This window comes from Xyrauchen texanus, chromosome 24 (genome assembly GCF_025860055.1).
Source record: "Xyrauchen texanus isolate HMW12.3.18 chromosome 24, RBS_HiC_50CHRs, whole genome shotgun sequence".
Lineage (NCBI taxonomy): Eukaryota > Metazoa > Chordata > Actinopteri > Cypriniformes > Catostomidae > Xyrauchen > Xyrauchen texanus.
In genome coordinates, this window is record NC_068299.1 from 30,024,409 (window position 1) to 30,041,313 (window position 16,905).

The 16,905-nt window shown below is 37.5% G+C and overlaps 1 protein-coding gene across 3 annotated transcripts in view; it reads left to right on the plus strand.

Annotated features, from left to right (window-relative positions):
• zgc:110045 (uncharacterized protein LOC664755 homolog) overlaps window positions 1–16,905 on the plus strand; it is a 26,811-nt gene continuing 9,906 nt past the window's right edge. For all 3 annotated transcript variants that reach the window (XM_052090334.1, XM_052090335.1, XM_052090333.1), the window contains exons 1-13: window positions 1–513; window positions 1,549–1,622; window positions 2,745–2,865; window positions 3,489–3,512; window positions 3,734–3,766; window positions 4,176–4,292; window positions 4,955–5,086; window positions 6,146–6,274; window positions 8,157–8,246; window positions 9,204–9,245; window positions 14,193–14,268; window positions 15,310–15,362; window positions 16,310–16,479. In XM_052090334.1, coding sequence (XP_051946294.1) covers window positions 2,782–2,865; window positions 3,489–3,512; window positions 3,734–3,766; window positions 4,176–4,292; window positions 4,955–5,086; window positions 6,146–6,274; window positions 8,157–8,246; window positions 9,204–9,245; window positions 14,193–14,268; window positions 15,310–15,362; window positions 16,310–16,479 — 950 coding nt within the window. In that variant the 5' untranslated portion in view covers window positions 1–513; window positions 1,549–1,622; window positions 2,745–2,781. The remainder of the gene's footprint in view (window positions 514–1,548; window positions 1,623–2,744; window positions 2,866–3,488; window positions 3,513–3,733; window positions 3,767–4,175; window positions 4,293–4,954; window positions 5,087–6,145; window positions 6,275–8,156; window positions 8,247–9,203; window positions 9,246–14,192; window positions 14,269–15,309; window positions 15,363–16,309; window positions 16,480–16,905) is intronic.

The following is a 16,905-nucleotide window of genomic DNA, read 5'->3' on the forward strand; positions in this document are numbered from 1 at the left end:
GCTAGTCATAAATCATTTTGTGAAGATAAGTCTTTTTAGAAGCACAGTTTGACATTCTCACTTTTTTCATTATTTATTTGTTTCATGTTGCACCTGCATCCAATTATGAGAAACCTGTTGCCTTGTATTCATTTTGGGATCCTGTGGCTTTCCCTAACGTCACAATGACCCTCAGCTCACAAGATGAAGGACCTGTTCGTCTGTGCCATCAACTTCGTGAGTATTAGAAATAGAGAGAGACTCCAAGCTCATGTAGCCTGGTCTAAAGGCTTATCAGAGGCTAAGCCAGAGGGGGAAAAAACAGTAAAGCTAGTCTCTGCCGACTAGAGGTACGGGCACAAGGCCATCTGTCCATTCTCTGAATACAACTGACACCAAAGGAGGGCAAGTCTGCACTCAGGGAATCATACACAATTTGGAGCCACAAACGTTAACTCATCCTGGAGAGAGAGTTGGAGAAAAAGTAACTTACTGGCATTTTCCTGTGGTGTCAAACTCTCATCACTTGAGCAGGTCAGTTTGTTAACTTACATCCAAAGCTGTTTGACACACTTAGGGACTTCCAGAGGACAAGGACAAATAGGGCTATTAATGCTTTTCTGAGCGCAAACAGTATTCTGGTTTTATCTTTGAGATGTTAACAAAAACAGCTTTTCCAGTTGTTTATATCTTTAATATATACATATTTTTTGACTTCATGACTACATTTCATGTCACAATATAGCTTAAAGCTGAGATGTTTCTACATTTCTATAATTATCGCATATGTTCATGAATATTATTTAGATTTTGGGCAATAATATTGACATAATCAACTAGTTACATATTCTGCATGTAAAGACGATTTTTAATTTACTTTGATTTTGATCATAGTGTATTCACAATATATCACTATGCAATGTAAACACGGTTCGCAATCAGTGACAAGGGCTTTTGTCATTGGGATTGTGTTTTTAAAACAGTCATTTTTGAAGACTGAACATTAATCTGACCAACAATTTTCCCCATTATGTATGCATATTACAATGGCATTTGGGTAAACTATTTTAATTCCCAATTCAGAAATACATCTGACATGTGAAAAAAATTATGTGATATCTATTTGTCTGGGTTTAATAGTGCTGTGTTGTAACATAGCAGCATGATTTAGTTGCACATTGACAAGCTTTAGACATGCAGAAATGGGTCAAATGGGGTTTAGCATTAGCCAAACAAATCCTGGCCTATAGGATTAGACAGGATGCTAGCTGTTTGTTTGATGCATTTACCTGATGAAACAGCACAGAACTAATAGCCACACAAAATAACTGGCTTTTTACACCACTTCAAACCTTTGCAATTAAATGTGGCTGTATTTCTTTTCATAAATGCAGAATTCTATCTATTTTAAACAGAAATGAAATTGCTTTGAAAGTATTTGCATTACCATATTTTAGCCAATAACCCTATATATATATATATATATATATATATATATATATATATATATATATTGCAAATGAACAAAAGCGGAAAAACTAATTTATATATAATATTTTCTCTCTTCAGCGTCACTCCTGTTTAACAAGTTCCTCTTCGGGAGTGTCATGGCAAGAGGGACCATATTTCATTTAACATCTTATGTAAGTCTCCGAGCATATCAAACGCTGTATTTTTTAAAAAGCAAGAAGATAAGAGCGCTAACAAATGAAAGGATTGTAAGTCTACAATTAGAACAGATATCTCCATACACTCACTTAAAAAGAATGCATTTATTTATTGTACTTAGCCAATGGGCCTTATTAAGGAAATATGAGGCATGGATCCTAAAGTATTATTAAAGGAAAATTTCAAACAATGGACTACTGCCTTGCAATTCAGTGTGAACATTTCCTCTGATCTAACAATGACTCATTTTTTAGTTTCGCCCATGAATTCTCTGTGATCTCATCTGGCTTATAATCGATTCAGACGTGATAAAATCTGTTCTAAATGTATCAGTCCTTGCCTTTGCGAAGAGGACAAGAATGTGGGGACAAATAACAGTGTGTTCCTGTACTGATAAATTAAAGCGCCTTGTTAGACATGGTCACACAGACGTCACTTCATCCACAGTCCCAGACAAAAACAAGTGGCTCCTGTTGAGTTTTATCAAACACCGTCACACTAGTTCTATAACCCTCATGTTCTGCTCCAAGGGCAGTTTAATAGCTCAAAAATATATTTCTACCTGATCTAATCCTTAAAAATGATTTTGTAATCTAATGTATTCGAGTTGATCCATTGATGTTAAAAAATTTTTTTTGGCTTGAATCAAACCATGTGATTTAGATATTACAACAGAATAATTGGATTTCCAAATTACTAATATTGTTATTTTATGTGCATAATTGGTGTTCCTGGGACCACAAACATAAAAACAGGAAGGACAATTGAGGACAATGGTTCTGTTAAAATAGAACCATTAGAGTGGTCTTGTGAATTAGAAACAGGACCCCAGGTCACCCACTTAGCTACCTCCTTCTAGCAGAGCCCGAGGGAAATAACACCCAATTTTATGCCAGAACACAAAACCAGGTACCTAGAGCAAAACAAAATGTATGCACGACTGAAAAGATGTTTACGGTTGCAAGAGGTAATAGGCAGAATAAATAAATATATATGTTGTCAGGCCTGAAATGTCTGGATTTGCTCACTGAAATTCATCTTCGAATTCTTTTAGCAGCTGTGACTGAACTGGTAAATTTGTCTGTTTGTGTGGACAGAGACAGTCTGTTTGAGGCATCTAGACCCGAGAGAAGAATGAATATGTATGAGAGACAGGGCGGAGGATCAGAGGGTGGACTAAATGTCACCCTCACCATCCGTCTGTTAATGCATGGGAAGGTAAGACACATCGCAGAGCTCTCTGATATTTGGTTTTATGTTTTGCTATTAACCATTACATAAGAGATGGATGGATGGATTGATGGATAAAAAACAGGTTCTATCTACTCAGAATTAGTGGAAAAAAAAAGAGTAGACCAAAGGTTTCAGAAGTTATTATCAAGAGAAAAGTCAAACTTTGAGCTGATGATGGCGCTAGAGGGTTTGACTGAGAGACCCCCAAATGGTTCAGGGGACAATTGAGGCCAACCCCAATCACTTTGCTAAATTTCACAACTTTCCTCCAAACAGTTCATGGGACTCCCATAGACACACAGCCAGAAGAATGCTATTAATAAGAATGCTAATGAATACAACGTGGGCTACGCTTCTTCGGTGCTTGGCTTCTAATTAGATATAGAGAAAGCACAAAGTGGTATATATGTTCACTGCATCATCTTTTCTAATGAGAAAGGACCTGAAATCCTTCTTTGATCAACCATTCCTGAAAATTTCCAGGAAAATGTTTCCAACAAGACCTAACTCCATAATCCTGCAGTATTCCAGTTTGCTATGCACTCATTTGAACATTATTAAAAGCCCAGATTAACAGTTTTCTGTTTGTGTTTTGTGTGTGTTTCTAGGAAGTTGGAAGTATCATTGGGAAGGTAATAATTCAGGATTATTCTGATAACTAAATGAAACTGAATTAAGCAAAATACACATATTACCTTTAATATTTAGTTATCCAAAACTCCAATGATGTCCTTATTGTGGTTTAAGTATGGCTTATACTGTTAAATATCAATACGATATACAAATACAAATAGCATTAATGTTATATTTTCAAGTAGTCTTTTAAAATGACCTTTTCCTTGTTTGGGTTTAGAAAGGAGAGACTGTCAAAAAAATGAGAGAGGAGGTAAGTTGTATTTTGAGCTTCATGATCAAATATCAAATAAGACTAATCGTTTAAGTAAATTGATATTTCACATATTGTTGTTGGCCACACTTTGTATTCGACCATGAACTGTTGCTAACAAACTCCATTGAAATGTACACTGTTAAACCTGACTTGTTGAGTAAATGAGATGTCAAATAAAGGGTAAAAGTAACTCATTTGGGTCACTTCATGTACTGTATCTCAAAAACGAAACATGGGAAAACAATCATAGGAATCATTTTCAGTTTAAACAAACTCAGCTTATTACATTTCATTTGCATGATCAGTTAAATGGTATTTACTTGGGAAAGGATCCAAATATTAGCACTGAGGTAAGGACTGCTGAATTATATTTAATTCAGCACAAAACTCTTCTTTGTGGATTCAGAGTGGAGCCCGAATTAACATATCTGATGGATCAAGTCCAGAGCGCATCGTCACCATAACCGGTGCATCTGAGGTCATCTTCAAAGCATTCGCCATGATTGCAGAGAAATTTGAGGAGGTGTGTGTGATTTTTACAGTAATGTACAATTGAAATGATGGGCGATTTGAATTAATTTTATTTTATTATTATCTGTTATCATCTTGTTTTTTTCAAAGTGACTGCATTGGGTATAAACAAATAGCCAATGTGGCTATTTGCAGCTGTTTGGAAGAATCAGACAAAACCACTGTATATAATACTGTATGTAATTAAACTATATAGTAAGTCTTAATACATTTAGGCCTATGTAAAATACTGCACATATACTATGCATATGAATATATCCCACATTAGTATTGCATTATACTATTAGAATAGTTTATGTTACAAGACAAAATGCAAATAGTATAGAATTATACAGTACCATTCTAATAGTACTTATAGTATATTATTATACCATATATACAGTAAAATGTAATACAAATAATATTATAATAGAGTAATGATGTAGGCTCAATACATTTTTGTTTTTTAAACTATAAAAACATTATACAGAACTATATATACTATATATAATATCGTTTTATTTTTATAATAATACACTGTATGTCACTAGTCAAACTAGTTAGCTACACTAAAACTATTTGCGCAAATAACATCTGCCTTTACTTTGTATTCATCTAAGAACGGCTGAATTGAGCTGCTAACCGATACACATGCATATCTTTTCCCTCTTTTAGGATATCATGGCCTCCATGATAAACAGCACAGTGACAAGCAGGCCTCCTGTCACACTGCGCCTCGTCTTCCCCGCCAGTCAGTGCGGTTCACTTATCGGCAAAGGAGGCTCCAAGATCAAAGAGATCAGAGAGGTAGATGTGAGTTTAATCAGTTGCCAAAATGCAAAAGGGTTTGTAATGCAGGTCACAGCGGCCCTCAGATGATGTACAGAATGATCCGTTAAACAATTTGTTTTCTTTGTCTCAGCGGCAAGCACAAAACAATTAACATCACCCTGATTGATTGTCCTCATCAAGGCAAAACTTTTTATTCCTCAGCGCAGGGGGGGGCACTCAATTCTGCCTTCCGCTCATTCCACATGTTATGATGAGACTGCTGGGCCCCTCAGCTTTAATTTCAAACTCCGAAATACTTCTGCTTATCCCTCAAACTTATGTATTTATGGCTTTCATTAATGAAAACCAAAGCAATCCATCTCACAAGTGGAACCATTCTTTTTCATTTAGCTGTTGAAATTGACATAAGGACAGTGGCTTTTGCATGAAGGCTTTGTTTTTTTAATTCAGCTGGTGGATCTCATTGAATAAATATAGCCGTCCTTTCTGTTGAGGGCTATGAGGGGTGAACTTGCTGCCTTTATTTCCAGTTGCTATGAATGACTAGGACAGGACAGCACAGCAAGGCCTAAATAAATAGGCTTGCATTTATATACAGTATGCAAATAGATTGACCTAAATAACTGGCCAGACCATAACAATGTCAGTTCTAGACATCAGAATAGCAGTCATACCAAGAGGGACTTAATGGCACACTTTTCTGTAAGTCGCTTTGGAAAGAATCTGCTAAGAACATAAGTGTAAATGTACTGAACTATGAAAATTTTTAATTGTTAGTCCTATTGGGGTTTTTTTTGGGGGGGGGGGGGGGAATTTATCCCCTTTTTCACCCAATTTGGAAAGCCCAATTCCCAATGCACTTTTAAGTTCTCGTGGTGGCGTAGTGATGCCACGGAGACATGCTGCGTGTGGAGGCTTCACGCTATTCTTCACGGCATCCATGAAAAACTCACCATGCGCATGTTTAACATTGAAAAAATTACACACTTCAGCTTTAACTATTACCACTTAAGAAATGAGCAAGAATGGTATCATCTGCAGTTTGTCTTCAATAACAGTGTTTCCATGTGTCAGAGCACAGGTGCCCAGGTGCAGGTAGCAGGAGACTTACTCCCTGACTCTACTGAAAGAGCTGTGACCATCTCAGGCACCCCCCACGCCATCACACAATGTGTGAAGAACATCTGCACCGTCATGCTAGAGGTTGGTGCGAGTGCATGTAGTGCGAGTGCATGGAGTGTGAGTGTGGATGCATTTTTTTTAATTGAAATTTTATGCATGATTTCCCTTGTGCTTAAATATTATTTCAGGTGTGGGATATTTTTAGTCTCTTTCACCTTCACGTTTCATTTGCATTCAGTTTCAATGCATGCACAACATGTTAAATGTTTCTGTTTGCTTCATTAGTTCCCAGTATCCAACCTTGGATGCCTTTGTTAAAGACTCTTCTCTGTTCAGTGCATTGCAGAACAGAACAATCTATTGAGGCTTAAAGGTGTAACCAGTACTTTTGCCTCATTAAAAAGGTTTTACACATAATGAAATAGAAGTATTGAGAAATCTGTTCAAAACGAGGTATACTCACAATAGACAGACAGCTGTTTTATTCTACATAAGCTGGGCTGCCTCATAGGGACTGACATATTAAAGATACCATGAGAACACTTGGCTCAGTTTTGTTTATTGGGTTGATATATTTCCTATTGAAACAGGAAGGGCTTGTCCATTTGAAAAAAATTAATACAATTAAAATAAATCACCAATAGGTTTTAGATATGTCACAGTCATGAATTGTAATTTGCTACTTGCTTGTCAAAAATCTGAGGTATCAATATTTTTGGTCTGTTTTCCCTGAGAAGAGAGACAGAAAGTATAAAATGTTTATATCCTAAAAGTTAATTATTTAATCCTTTAGGAGTACACAAGCATCAAGACAGAGTTGTGTAGATTACTTCTGAAATGTAATCTGATTACAAAAATGTACTGATTACAAATGACTTGACCAAAATTGTAATCAGTAATAAATATTTTTAGATGACACTTTTAGGTAATCTAATCTGATTACTTTTGGATTACTTATTGCAGGTTTTAATGAATATATGATCTTAATATGTTTTAATCTAATCAATAATATATTTCTTGAAAGGCAAAGATTTTACTGCACTATTACATTTTTCCCTTTGTCTCTTGAAAGTCAAGTTATTTTTGTATGTGGTGGAACGAGACCATACTGTCTTAAATGTATGTATTTCTACCTGGCTAGACTTATCACTTGTATTTCAGGCTCTGGCTCAGACCACTCTTTTAAAATTTAGGAGCATAATTAGTCAATTATGCAGTAGTTATTGTCGTTAGCTGATTTGCACTGTGATATCAGGAAAATCAGGGCTGCCGCTGGCCAAATTGATTGGGGGGTGGGGTTTGCGTGATATGAGCGTGAAGCGATTATCTGTGCTCCGCAAATGCTTTTGGGTCATTGAATAGCGTATAACATGCGAGTAAGGGCAGCCGGTGGACTTTCTGGTGCCCTCCTAGGGTAAGATGGTGCCCCCCTAGGGAGTTGGTGCCCTACGCAGACTGCGTAGTCTGCATATAGGGAGCGGCTGTACTGAATGTAATCATGTAATCCATGAAACAAATCACATATATTTCAAAATGTAATCTAATCACAAGTACTTTATTTTTGTAATCTGTGTATGTTATCCAGGTTACATGCAATCCGTTACTGCAAAATACAAAACTCTCATTTTGATTTCATGGGGTCTTTAAAACGAGCTTAAAGAACAGACTTTACTTCTGTTACTCTGTAACTCCCTAATTTTTTTTAACATTTGCTTTGGAATAGATTAACCATGTCAGACAACATAGGGTAATTCTACACTTCAAACTTTTGATTTTGTGAGATGCCGCATCCACACCGCTAGGTGTAAGTGTAAGACAACGGACATATTGTCAACATAAACAAACAACTACTGAGAGCACCTTATACATATTTCTCTCCATTTTATATACAAATCTTTTGAAAGATGCTGACTATTTAAATGCCATTGCATTTGTCTTGCCTGTTATTATCTCCCATATGTAGTCACCACCTAAAGGAGCCACCATTCCATACCGACCCAAACCCTCTGCAGGTGGCAGCCACACAGTGTTGGCACAACAACATGCTGCTCCGGTGAGTTTTGCATCCATTGTAATGAAAAGTCCACAGTTCCCTGCAGTCCCAGTGGGGAGCTGTGAGTGTGGACATTTACCCGAATGATTACATTGAGATCAGTTGGCAGAATAAATCTCAGATCAATCAGTAATACAGTCACCAAAGGGGACCGTGTCAAGTGCTCTTAAACATGCAGATCAGAGGTTTTGGTCTGAATTGTAATGTTGGCAACCTAGTAGGCCTACTGTAAATACAGCTGTAAATAGCTGGACAATCCATTCAGCTCTATACCATTCTGTGCTAATGTTTTTTGTGGGAATGAGAATTGAGGCTGCAATCTAAACTTTGACCCTTCTTCTATGACAAATCTCTGCTACCTGGTATGTTGTCCAAGGGGCTGCTTGTACATTAGAGAGGTCATGAACTTTAGTTTTTAGTTAGGTGAAAACAAGACTGCAAATGCTGCTTGTCTGTATAATGTAGAACCATGTCAGCTACAAGCTCCACTTGTTTCAGGAGGTTTAAAGCGCTGTTTTCTTAAAAGGCAGATGAGTACTGAATCTATTAATCACCATGGCTGGTGATAGCATGAAAGGTTAATGTACTGTAATGCCACCTTGTGGTTACATTAAGAATAATTGATTACAGTTTTCTCAAAATTCATTAGGTCTGGACCCCTTTGCAGCTTATTCTGGCTAAGAAGTGTCCACATAGAAAGGAAGACTGACATGTATAGTGACCAACCACAGTTCGTTTTGTTGTTGCATGTTTTCTAGGTGCATCTGAAAAAGATGATGCTCCATTAATAGAATGCATGTAAAATATTATTCAAAACAGAAAACATTTTGGCAGAAAATCAGATTTGTTGGTGGTCTGTGGGTGTGCCATCTGAAGCTGAGACTAATGACAAAGGAGTAAATAGGCTGTTGTAATTTGTACACTCCAACTAACCTTAACATGTTATCTTGTCCACAGGCTTTTACAATCCCAGGACAATTTGCAATTCCACCCCAAGATGTAAGTGTTAGTCTCACTGCCTGATCAGTGTCATTCGCAGCACACTTCACAACACCACTGCAGCCCTTCAGCCACATCCCACCCCTTATACAACCACTATTCTCCCAATGCATTCCTCACACACACCTAAGAGCCAACATCCCTGTCTTTCCGATCACACTGAAGCCTCCACTAACTTAGTTGCTTCCTTCGAGCGAGGATATCAGAGGCATGATGCGTGAAAGATGGTATCTGACAATGACCATTTCTTTAATATCTATTGTCCCTATCATCAGTAACTCTGTACTATTTTATATCCCTGGATGAGACGCAAGAGACCAAGATGTGTGTAAAGAAGTCAATGGAAAGGAGGAGGCGAGAACCGGCTTGATAATATAAATAATATTTTTAATATTAAACTTAAACAAACACACACATGACGGACATGTCCGTAAACGATCTCTCTCTCATCGCACCACCGTCTGTCATCGGCCTTTATCCCTCTCGGAGGCTGAATTTGCCGATAAGGGACGGTGTGTATGATCACGACCCGCCCCCGCCCTCTGCCCTGCCACAATGTGTTAACAGAATCACTAACATAAATGCTATAACTTTTTTTATGTTATCTCATTTGGGAGGGTAAGTGGAGAGTAAGTCCAGAGGAGACCTGGGGCCAGTTTCACAAAAATATTTTTAAAGGATTAGCTCACTCAAAAATTAAAATAATTTACTCACCCTCATATCATCCCAGATGTGTATGACTTTCTTTCTTCAGCAGAACACAAATGAAGAATTTTTTAAGAATAATTCAGCACTGTAGGTCCATACAATACAAGTGAATGGTGACCAAAAATATTAAGCTTTAAAAGCACATAAATGCAGCTTAAAAGTAATCATAAGACTCCAGTGGTTAAATCTTTATCTTCATAAGTGATATGATAGGTGTGGGTGAGAAAGAGATCAATATTTAAGTCCTTTTTTTACTATAAATCTCCACTATCACTTTCACATTCTTCTTTTGTTTTTGGTTATTTGAATCTTCATACCTATCGCCACCTACTGGGCATGAAGGAGTATTTATTGTAAAAAAAGGACTTAAATATTTATATGTTTCTCACCCAGATTTATCATAGTACTTCAAAAGATATGGATTTAACCACTGGAGTCTTATGGGTTACATTTATACTGAGCATTTTGGAGCTTCAGAATTTCGGTTACCATTTACTTGTATTGTGAGGACCCACAGAGCTGAAATATTCTTGTTTTTCATTTTTGGTTGAACTATCCCTTTAAGAAGAAAACATTTGAGTTCTTAGGATAAATTACGAAGTTCATAAAAATCTTTCTAAATGTAATTCTTAAAAACATTCTTAAGAAGTTCTCAAATATTTCCATAAGAACATCTTCATTTTTTTTCTTATGAAAAAAAGGACAGGCTTTGTCATTCTCTGATTATACTAGCCTGCTCATGAGGTTGCCTTGTCTAATACAACAACTTCAAACACTGGTACAGTAAATTGTAAAGAGTAGCAAGCATCTCATGGTCATTTTGAGTCACTTTGACCCAAAAACACATTTCACATTTTATCCACTAAAGTAAAAAGGGCAGTCTCAGTTTTCTATTTATACTGTATAATAATAATAATAATAATTATTATTATTATTATGTTTCTATGGACTCTAAAGATCAAGGGGAGACTGCTATGCCATGCATCCATTTGAGTAGACTAGCATGAATGGACACCACATTTAAATGCTTCAAAACAACATTTATTATTTACATTTCATGATAACATTTACATTATTTTTAAAGCTGAAAATAAAAACGGCATACATTTCTACATAAACAGCCCATTGCAACTTACGACTCAACATGATAGAACAAGTCACATTTGAAATAACCCAGTAAATTCATTAAATATACTCATTAAATATAGAAGTATGCAACCTTTTCAGCTTAATATGCAGAGATAACTTCTAGGTTACTGTTGTAACCTCCGTTCCTTGATGGAGGGAATGAGACATTTTGTCGAATGAAGCGACACTAGGGGACTTTCTTGAAGGCCTCGGTTACCTCTGAACTTGAGAAAAGGCCAATGAGAATTTGGCAGACAGAATTTTTATGTCCCTCCCCCGGACATGCGGGTATAAAGGGAGGGAATCATGCATCTGTTTATTCAGGTTTTGCACCGAGGAGCCAAGAATAAGGTTCGGACATTGCAGTGGCTCGATTCAGCGTCGTGGCCAGGGGGACACAACCCCAGTGGGCAGGCAGTTGCGTGCCAAAGCACGTACCCTTCCCCAATGCCCAATAAAAATCGTCATAAACTTTTTAGGTACACTTCAGGGTGTAAAGTTGCCTGGTAAAGGGAGCTCTGGCTTGGTTGATCGTGTCTACGACAGCAGGTGGTAGGCCACTTAGATCTTCTGCATCCTATCCAGGGGCCAGACGCCGAGGTTCCAGAGCTCTGGGTGCGTATGCCAGAGAGTGTCCCATCTCTGTTCCGAGAACCAAGTGTGTGCCAGCCTGTTTATCCCGAGGGGAGCCTCCGCTAGGGAGTACCAGAGCGGGCAGTGGGAAGTCTCTTGGGAAGCAAACAGGTCTACCTGTGTGTTGCCAAACCACTCCCAAATCAGCTGGATCCATCAGCAAATGCTCTACAGAGGTGAGTGGAACAGTAGTGATCTCCGCTCGCTGATCGTACAACCGCTCGGCTCCGAAGAAGAAATCTGAATGAACAGATGCATGATTCTCTCCCTTTATAACCGTATGTCCGGGGAAGGGACGTGCAAATTCTGTCTGCCAAATTCTCATTAGCCTTTACTCAAGTGCAGAGGTAACCGAAGCCTTCAAGAAAGTCCCCTAGTGTCACTTCATTCGACACAACCTTGAAGTGAGCGACAGACAGGGAACTACAATTAAGTCATTCAGAGGTTCATTTTCTCAAACACTGTAAACACTTTGTTTCTGTGGCACTATAAAATATCTGTGTTGTTTAGAGCGACCCACTTAGACCTGCCCCAACAACTTTACTCATTTAATGGCGTTAGTTGGGGATGGAACTATCTGATGGTTTGAACAACAGCAGATGAGGAAAGCTGTTTTGAAAACATTGTTTATTTTTGCAATTCCTTTCGCTGCTGCTAACATCGCAGAAATTACATACTTCAGCTTTAAGACAACTGTGAGGTTATCCGAACTTTAAGATGTTATTTATGATGATTTTTAATAATAATTTTATTAAGACTTTATTATTAATCCTAATAATAAAGATATTTTGGGGGGGAATTCAAAATGTTTCAACTTTTTTTCTTAAGTCAGAAATTAAGAAGAAAATGGTAGTTAAGAGGAATTTTCATTCTGTGAATCTGGCCCTGTATAACTACTCTAATTGAATCTTAAAGGGTTAGTTCACCCAAAATTTTTAATTATCCCATATTTTACTCACCCTCATGCCTTCTTAGGTGTATATGACTTTCTTCTTTCAGCCAAACTCAATCGGAGTTATATAAAAAAATATCCTGGCTCTTCCAAGCTTTATAATGGGAGCATATGGTACCTTAGATTTTGAAGCCCAAAAAAGTGTATCCATCCATCCAATACATCCATCCATCCATCCATCATAAAAGTAATCCATACGCTCCAGGGGGTTAATAAAGGTCTTCTGAAGCAAAGTGATGCATTTTTGTAAGAAAAATATCCATATTTATAACTTTATAAACTAATCACTGGCTACCGGTAACAGCTGTCCGCGTTTTCACGAGAGAGTTCTGGCTTATGACATAGGTGTAGCGTAAGCTCCAGTGAGAAGTGACGAAATCGAAAGCGCAGAGGATAGAGGAAGCCAATAAACGCTTATAGCTTTTGAATAGCTGAGTAGCTTTTTTGGGCTTCAAAATCTAAGGTACCATTCATTCCAATTATAAAATATATAGGATATTTTTTTATATAACTCTGATTGTGTTTGGCTGAAAGAAGAAATTCATATACAAGTAGGATGGCTTGAGGGTGAGTAAATGATTTTCATTTTTGGGTGAACTAACCCGTTAAAGGAATAGATCATCCAAAAATGAAAATTCTATAATCATTTACTCATGTCGTTCTAAAGCCCTATGCTTTTTCCCCACCATAGAACACAAAAGGACAATATTGAAGAATCAAAAACATCAAAAAAGCCCCATAATGGTAGTCCATGGTACTAAATAATCTTCTACAAACTGTTAACTTGAGAATTGAGTCCAGAGTGGGTTCTGATCTGTCTAGTTTGAACGATTTGTTCATAAATCAGACTGATTCAGTTTTTGAGTTCTACTCACTGACTGGCTCTGTTCTTGAGCTCACTGGAGTGGAAGATTATCAGTGAATAATTCTACCTGGTTTCATAGAAAACTGTTATTATACCTTCATTTATGCACAGTTAATTTTACGTAGCTCATTGTATGTATCACAATTACTTTTATTTCATTTCACACCAATCACAAGTACATTGCTGTCTTATGACATCAAAACACTCTTACTATAGCGCATGACTTGTAAGACGATGCTTTTTATTTGCATTAAATAGCCAACTACATTTGAGCGTTGCATTCAAAGGACAGGGGCATGAGTCCTGAAGAGCACGCAGGTCGACATGTTAGCCTGTAGTGTTGTAGAACCATCACAATATGATGTGGTTTCTTCAGCAATTGCATTTTTCATCTTACATTTGCTTTTTATGACACTATTGGTTAGGTTTAAGTTTACGGGGAGGGAGGTAGGTTTTGTTGATTTATAACTCGATAGAGCATTAACCTTAAAAATCTCACCTGTTTGGGTGAAAATTTAACTTGCTTTTAGAATACACATTTTAAAGTAACTGGTTGTACTAATCCTTTAATATGGGTGCTGTTCTGTCTGTAGATGTGAGTTTCCTCTGAAATAATTCAATTTTGATTGGCTAGTTCTAACCTCCCTTCCTGCCCCCGCAGTTGACAAAGCTTCACCAGTTGGCTATGCAGCATATCCCCTTTACCTCCCTTGGGCAGAGCAACCCCACCTTCCCTGGTACGTACCCAGAGCTCCCCAGGGAAGTCTGTCTCTTCCTTTGTCTGTCTCTCTGCCTGTCTTTCTCTTTTTCGATCTGTCTCTCTCCCTCTCCACTTCCACCTCATGCATTCACCACCACACACTCTACTTTCCCACTCTGAAGAAAGTGAGGGTGAAGCCATATTGTGGTAAGGCTACAAATATCACAAAACTGTATGTGTCAGAGAGCAAACATTATGCTGCATATGACATGCTATGATATAACCACTCTGAAGCCAGATTTTGAGCCAAGTGGATTTTATCTAAATGATTTGTATCTTTGATAATAAAATTGCAAAATTATTGTAGGTAAAAAGAGTGTTTGTCTATAACACTGGCACCCCTGCAACCACTAACCACTCCTGATAATTCTAGTTAGTTTGCGCTCAGAGCCAGCTGCTTACAGCTGCTTTGAGCCATCATAAGAATTTCCGAGTGTGTCAGGTCACCTTATCGAGAGCATGACGACGATGCATACGTCACCCCGCTCCTTTTATGTCAACTCATCACTAGGGCAGGTGTTTGCCTTACCCTGCATTAATTTGTTTAACACTTCATCTCCCTTCATGTCACTCCATTCCTCCACAATACCCCTGACCTGTTCTAACCGGCAGCATTTTCCTAAGCAAACCTGAAGCTCACTCTCACAGCAGCCCACATTCATCATGACACACTGAGTCCACATGCTGCAAGTGCCTGCCCATAATTATTACCATGGAAATAAAGAGACAGCCTCGTCATAGATGTTCCGATAATGTGGGCTGTTTGGAAATGCTGTTATGGATGTTTTTTTCCATCTCAGGGAGATGTAAATCAATCAGAAATTCACTCATGAGTCACTCACTGCAGCAGCCTTAATGCTTTTATACAATGTTTCATTTAAATTTCAATAATTTGTATTTTATTTGCACAATCTCAATGGTGGTGTAGCAATGTTAAAATGTTAACTGCAGATCTCCAAATTGCAAATTTAGTCAGCTGTCGAAATGTGTGGTCTTTACGTCCTATTTCCTTGCATAGGTCTTGATGCTTCCTTTGCAACCAGTTCTCAGGAGCTGACCATACCTAATGATGTAAGTTGTATGTGATATACATTTTCCACTATTAATGATGTAAGCTTGGGGCACAATCTTTATTGCTGCTCATCTTGCATTTTTGCCATTATTTCAATGTACATTGGGGTACATTTTTTTGCAACCTAGAAAGAAACCGGTTAAAACAGGTTTGACATTTAATTGTATTATTTTTTTTAAATGAAAACAACGTCTCAGAGTTTTTGACCTCACTGTACATGGATTTGATTTTGGATTATGTGTTTTACTACCCTTGCATGATAACACTTTGTTACTCTGTTGATGTCATCTCTTAAAGATTATGTACTTAAAATTCCAGAGGTTTTTTTTTCCTCAAAAACCATGTTAACATTTTTTAAAAATGGCACAACTTTGTTTAGCCAATTTGAATTTGTTCATACACTAAATGCAAAGTGCCTCATTCAGTCTCATATACATTTTTGTCAGGAAAACTACAGATTTACATGACTCTTAATAAGAAATAGCATGTTTGCTTCAGAGGAAAAATCATCTTGCAAAAGCAAAATATTATGCGCAAGAACTACATTTAAATACACACAGACCTCAATACTCAATAATGACACAAACCTCAATAATGGTGGCAAACAAATCTCATCAAATAAAAAGATGAGCACTTAGAATCTCCACACAAAAAACAAATAACAGTGATGAAAAAACAAACCAATAACAACAACACAAATGAAGTCAGCAAACAGAAAAGTCATCATATTGCAGTAACTACGTTTGGAGGAATATTGCTTTCTAATGTGTTTACATGTACTGTAATTTAAAGTAATTCATAATTTCTTAGTATCTGTGAATATTTTTATAGTGGGTTTAAAGTTTTCTATTTCAAGATTTTCACTTTCAGCCTCTTTAGACTTCTAATGTCCAGATGTTTTTGGCCCTTACCCGTCTGTCTGTCTGTCTGTCTGTCGGTCACTCAGCTCATAGGCTGCATCATTGGCAGACAGGGCAGTAAGATCAATGAGATTCGGCAGATGTCTGGAGCCCAGATCAAGATTGCGGGGGCCACAGACGGTTCGGCTGTGCGCCACGTCACCATCACAGGTTCCCCAGCCAGCATCAGTGTGGCTCAGTACCTCATCAGTGCTAGGTAAGATATTTCCATCCCTCATTTATCGGAATAGTTGAGCCAAAAATGAAAATTCTGACATTATTTACCCTCATATTGTTCCAAACCCGTATGCTGTTAATTTCCTGCGGAACCCTAAAGGAGAATTATTGTATGGAAAAGAGCTGTGTGAAGATTCTTGAAAAATCCTCCTTTTGTGTTCAATGTTAAAAATAACAGCATGCTGGTTTAGAACTACATGAGGTTGAGTAAATAATCACCGGATTTTCACTTTTAACACAAGGTCTGGGTTAATATGTAGGAATTAGGCCGCAGTCTATTTGGTTTGTTTCAACTCACTTATTTGGCACTCCTTTATCAATTCTCATCCAGGCATGTTATACCCTTATTTTCATTCCTTCTTGTAACACATAACATTCCCCAAATTGATTATTCTTTTTTCTATTT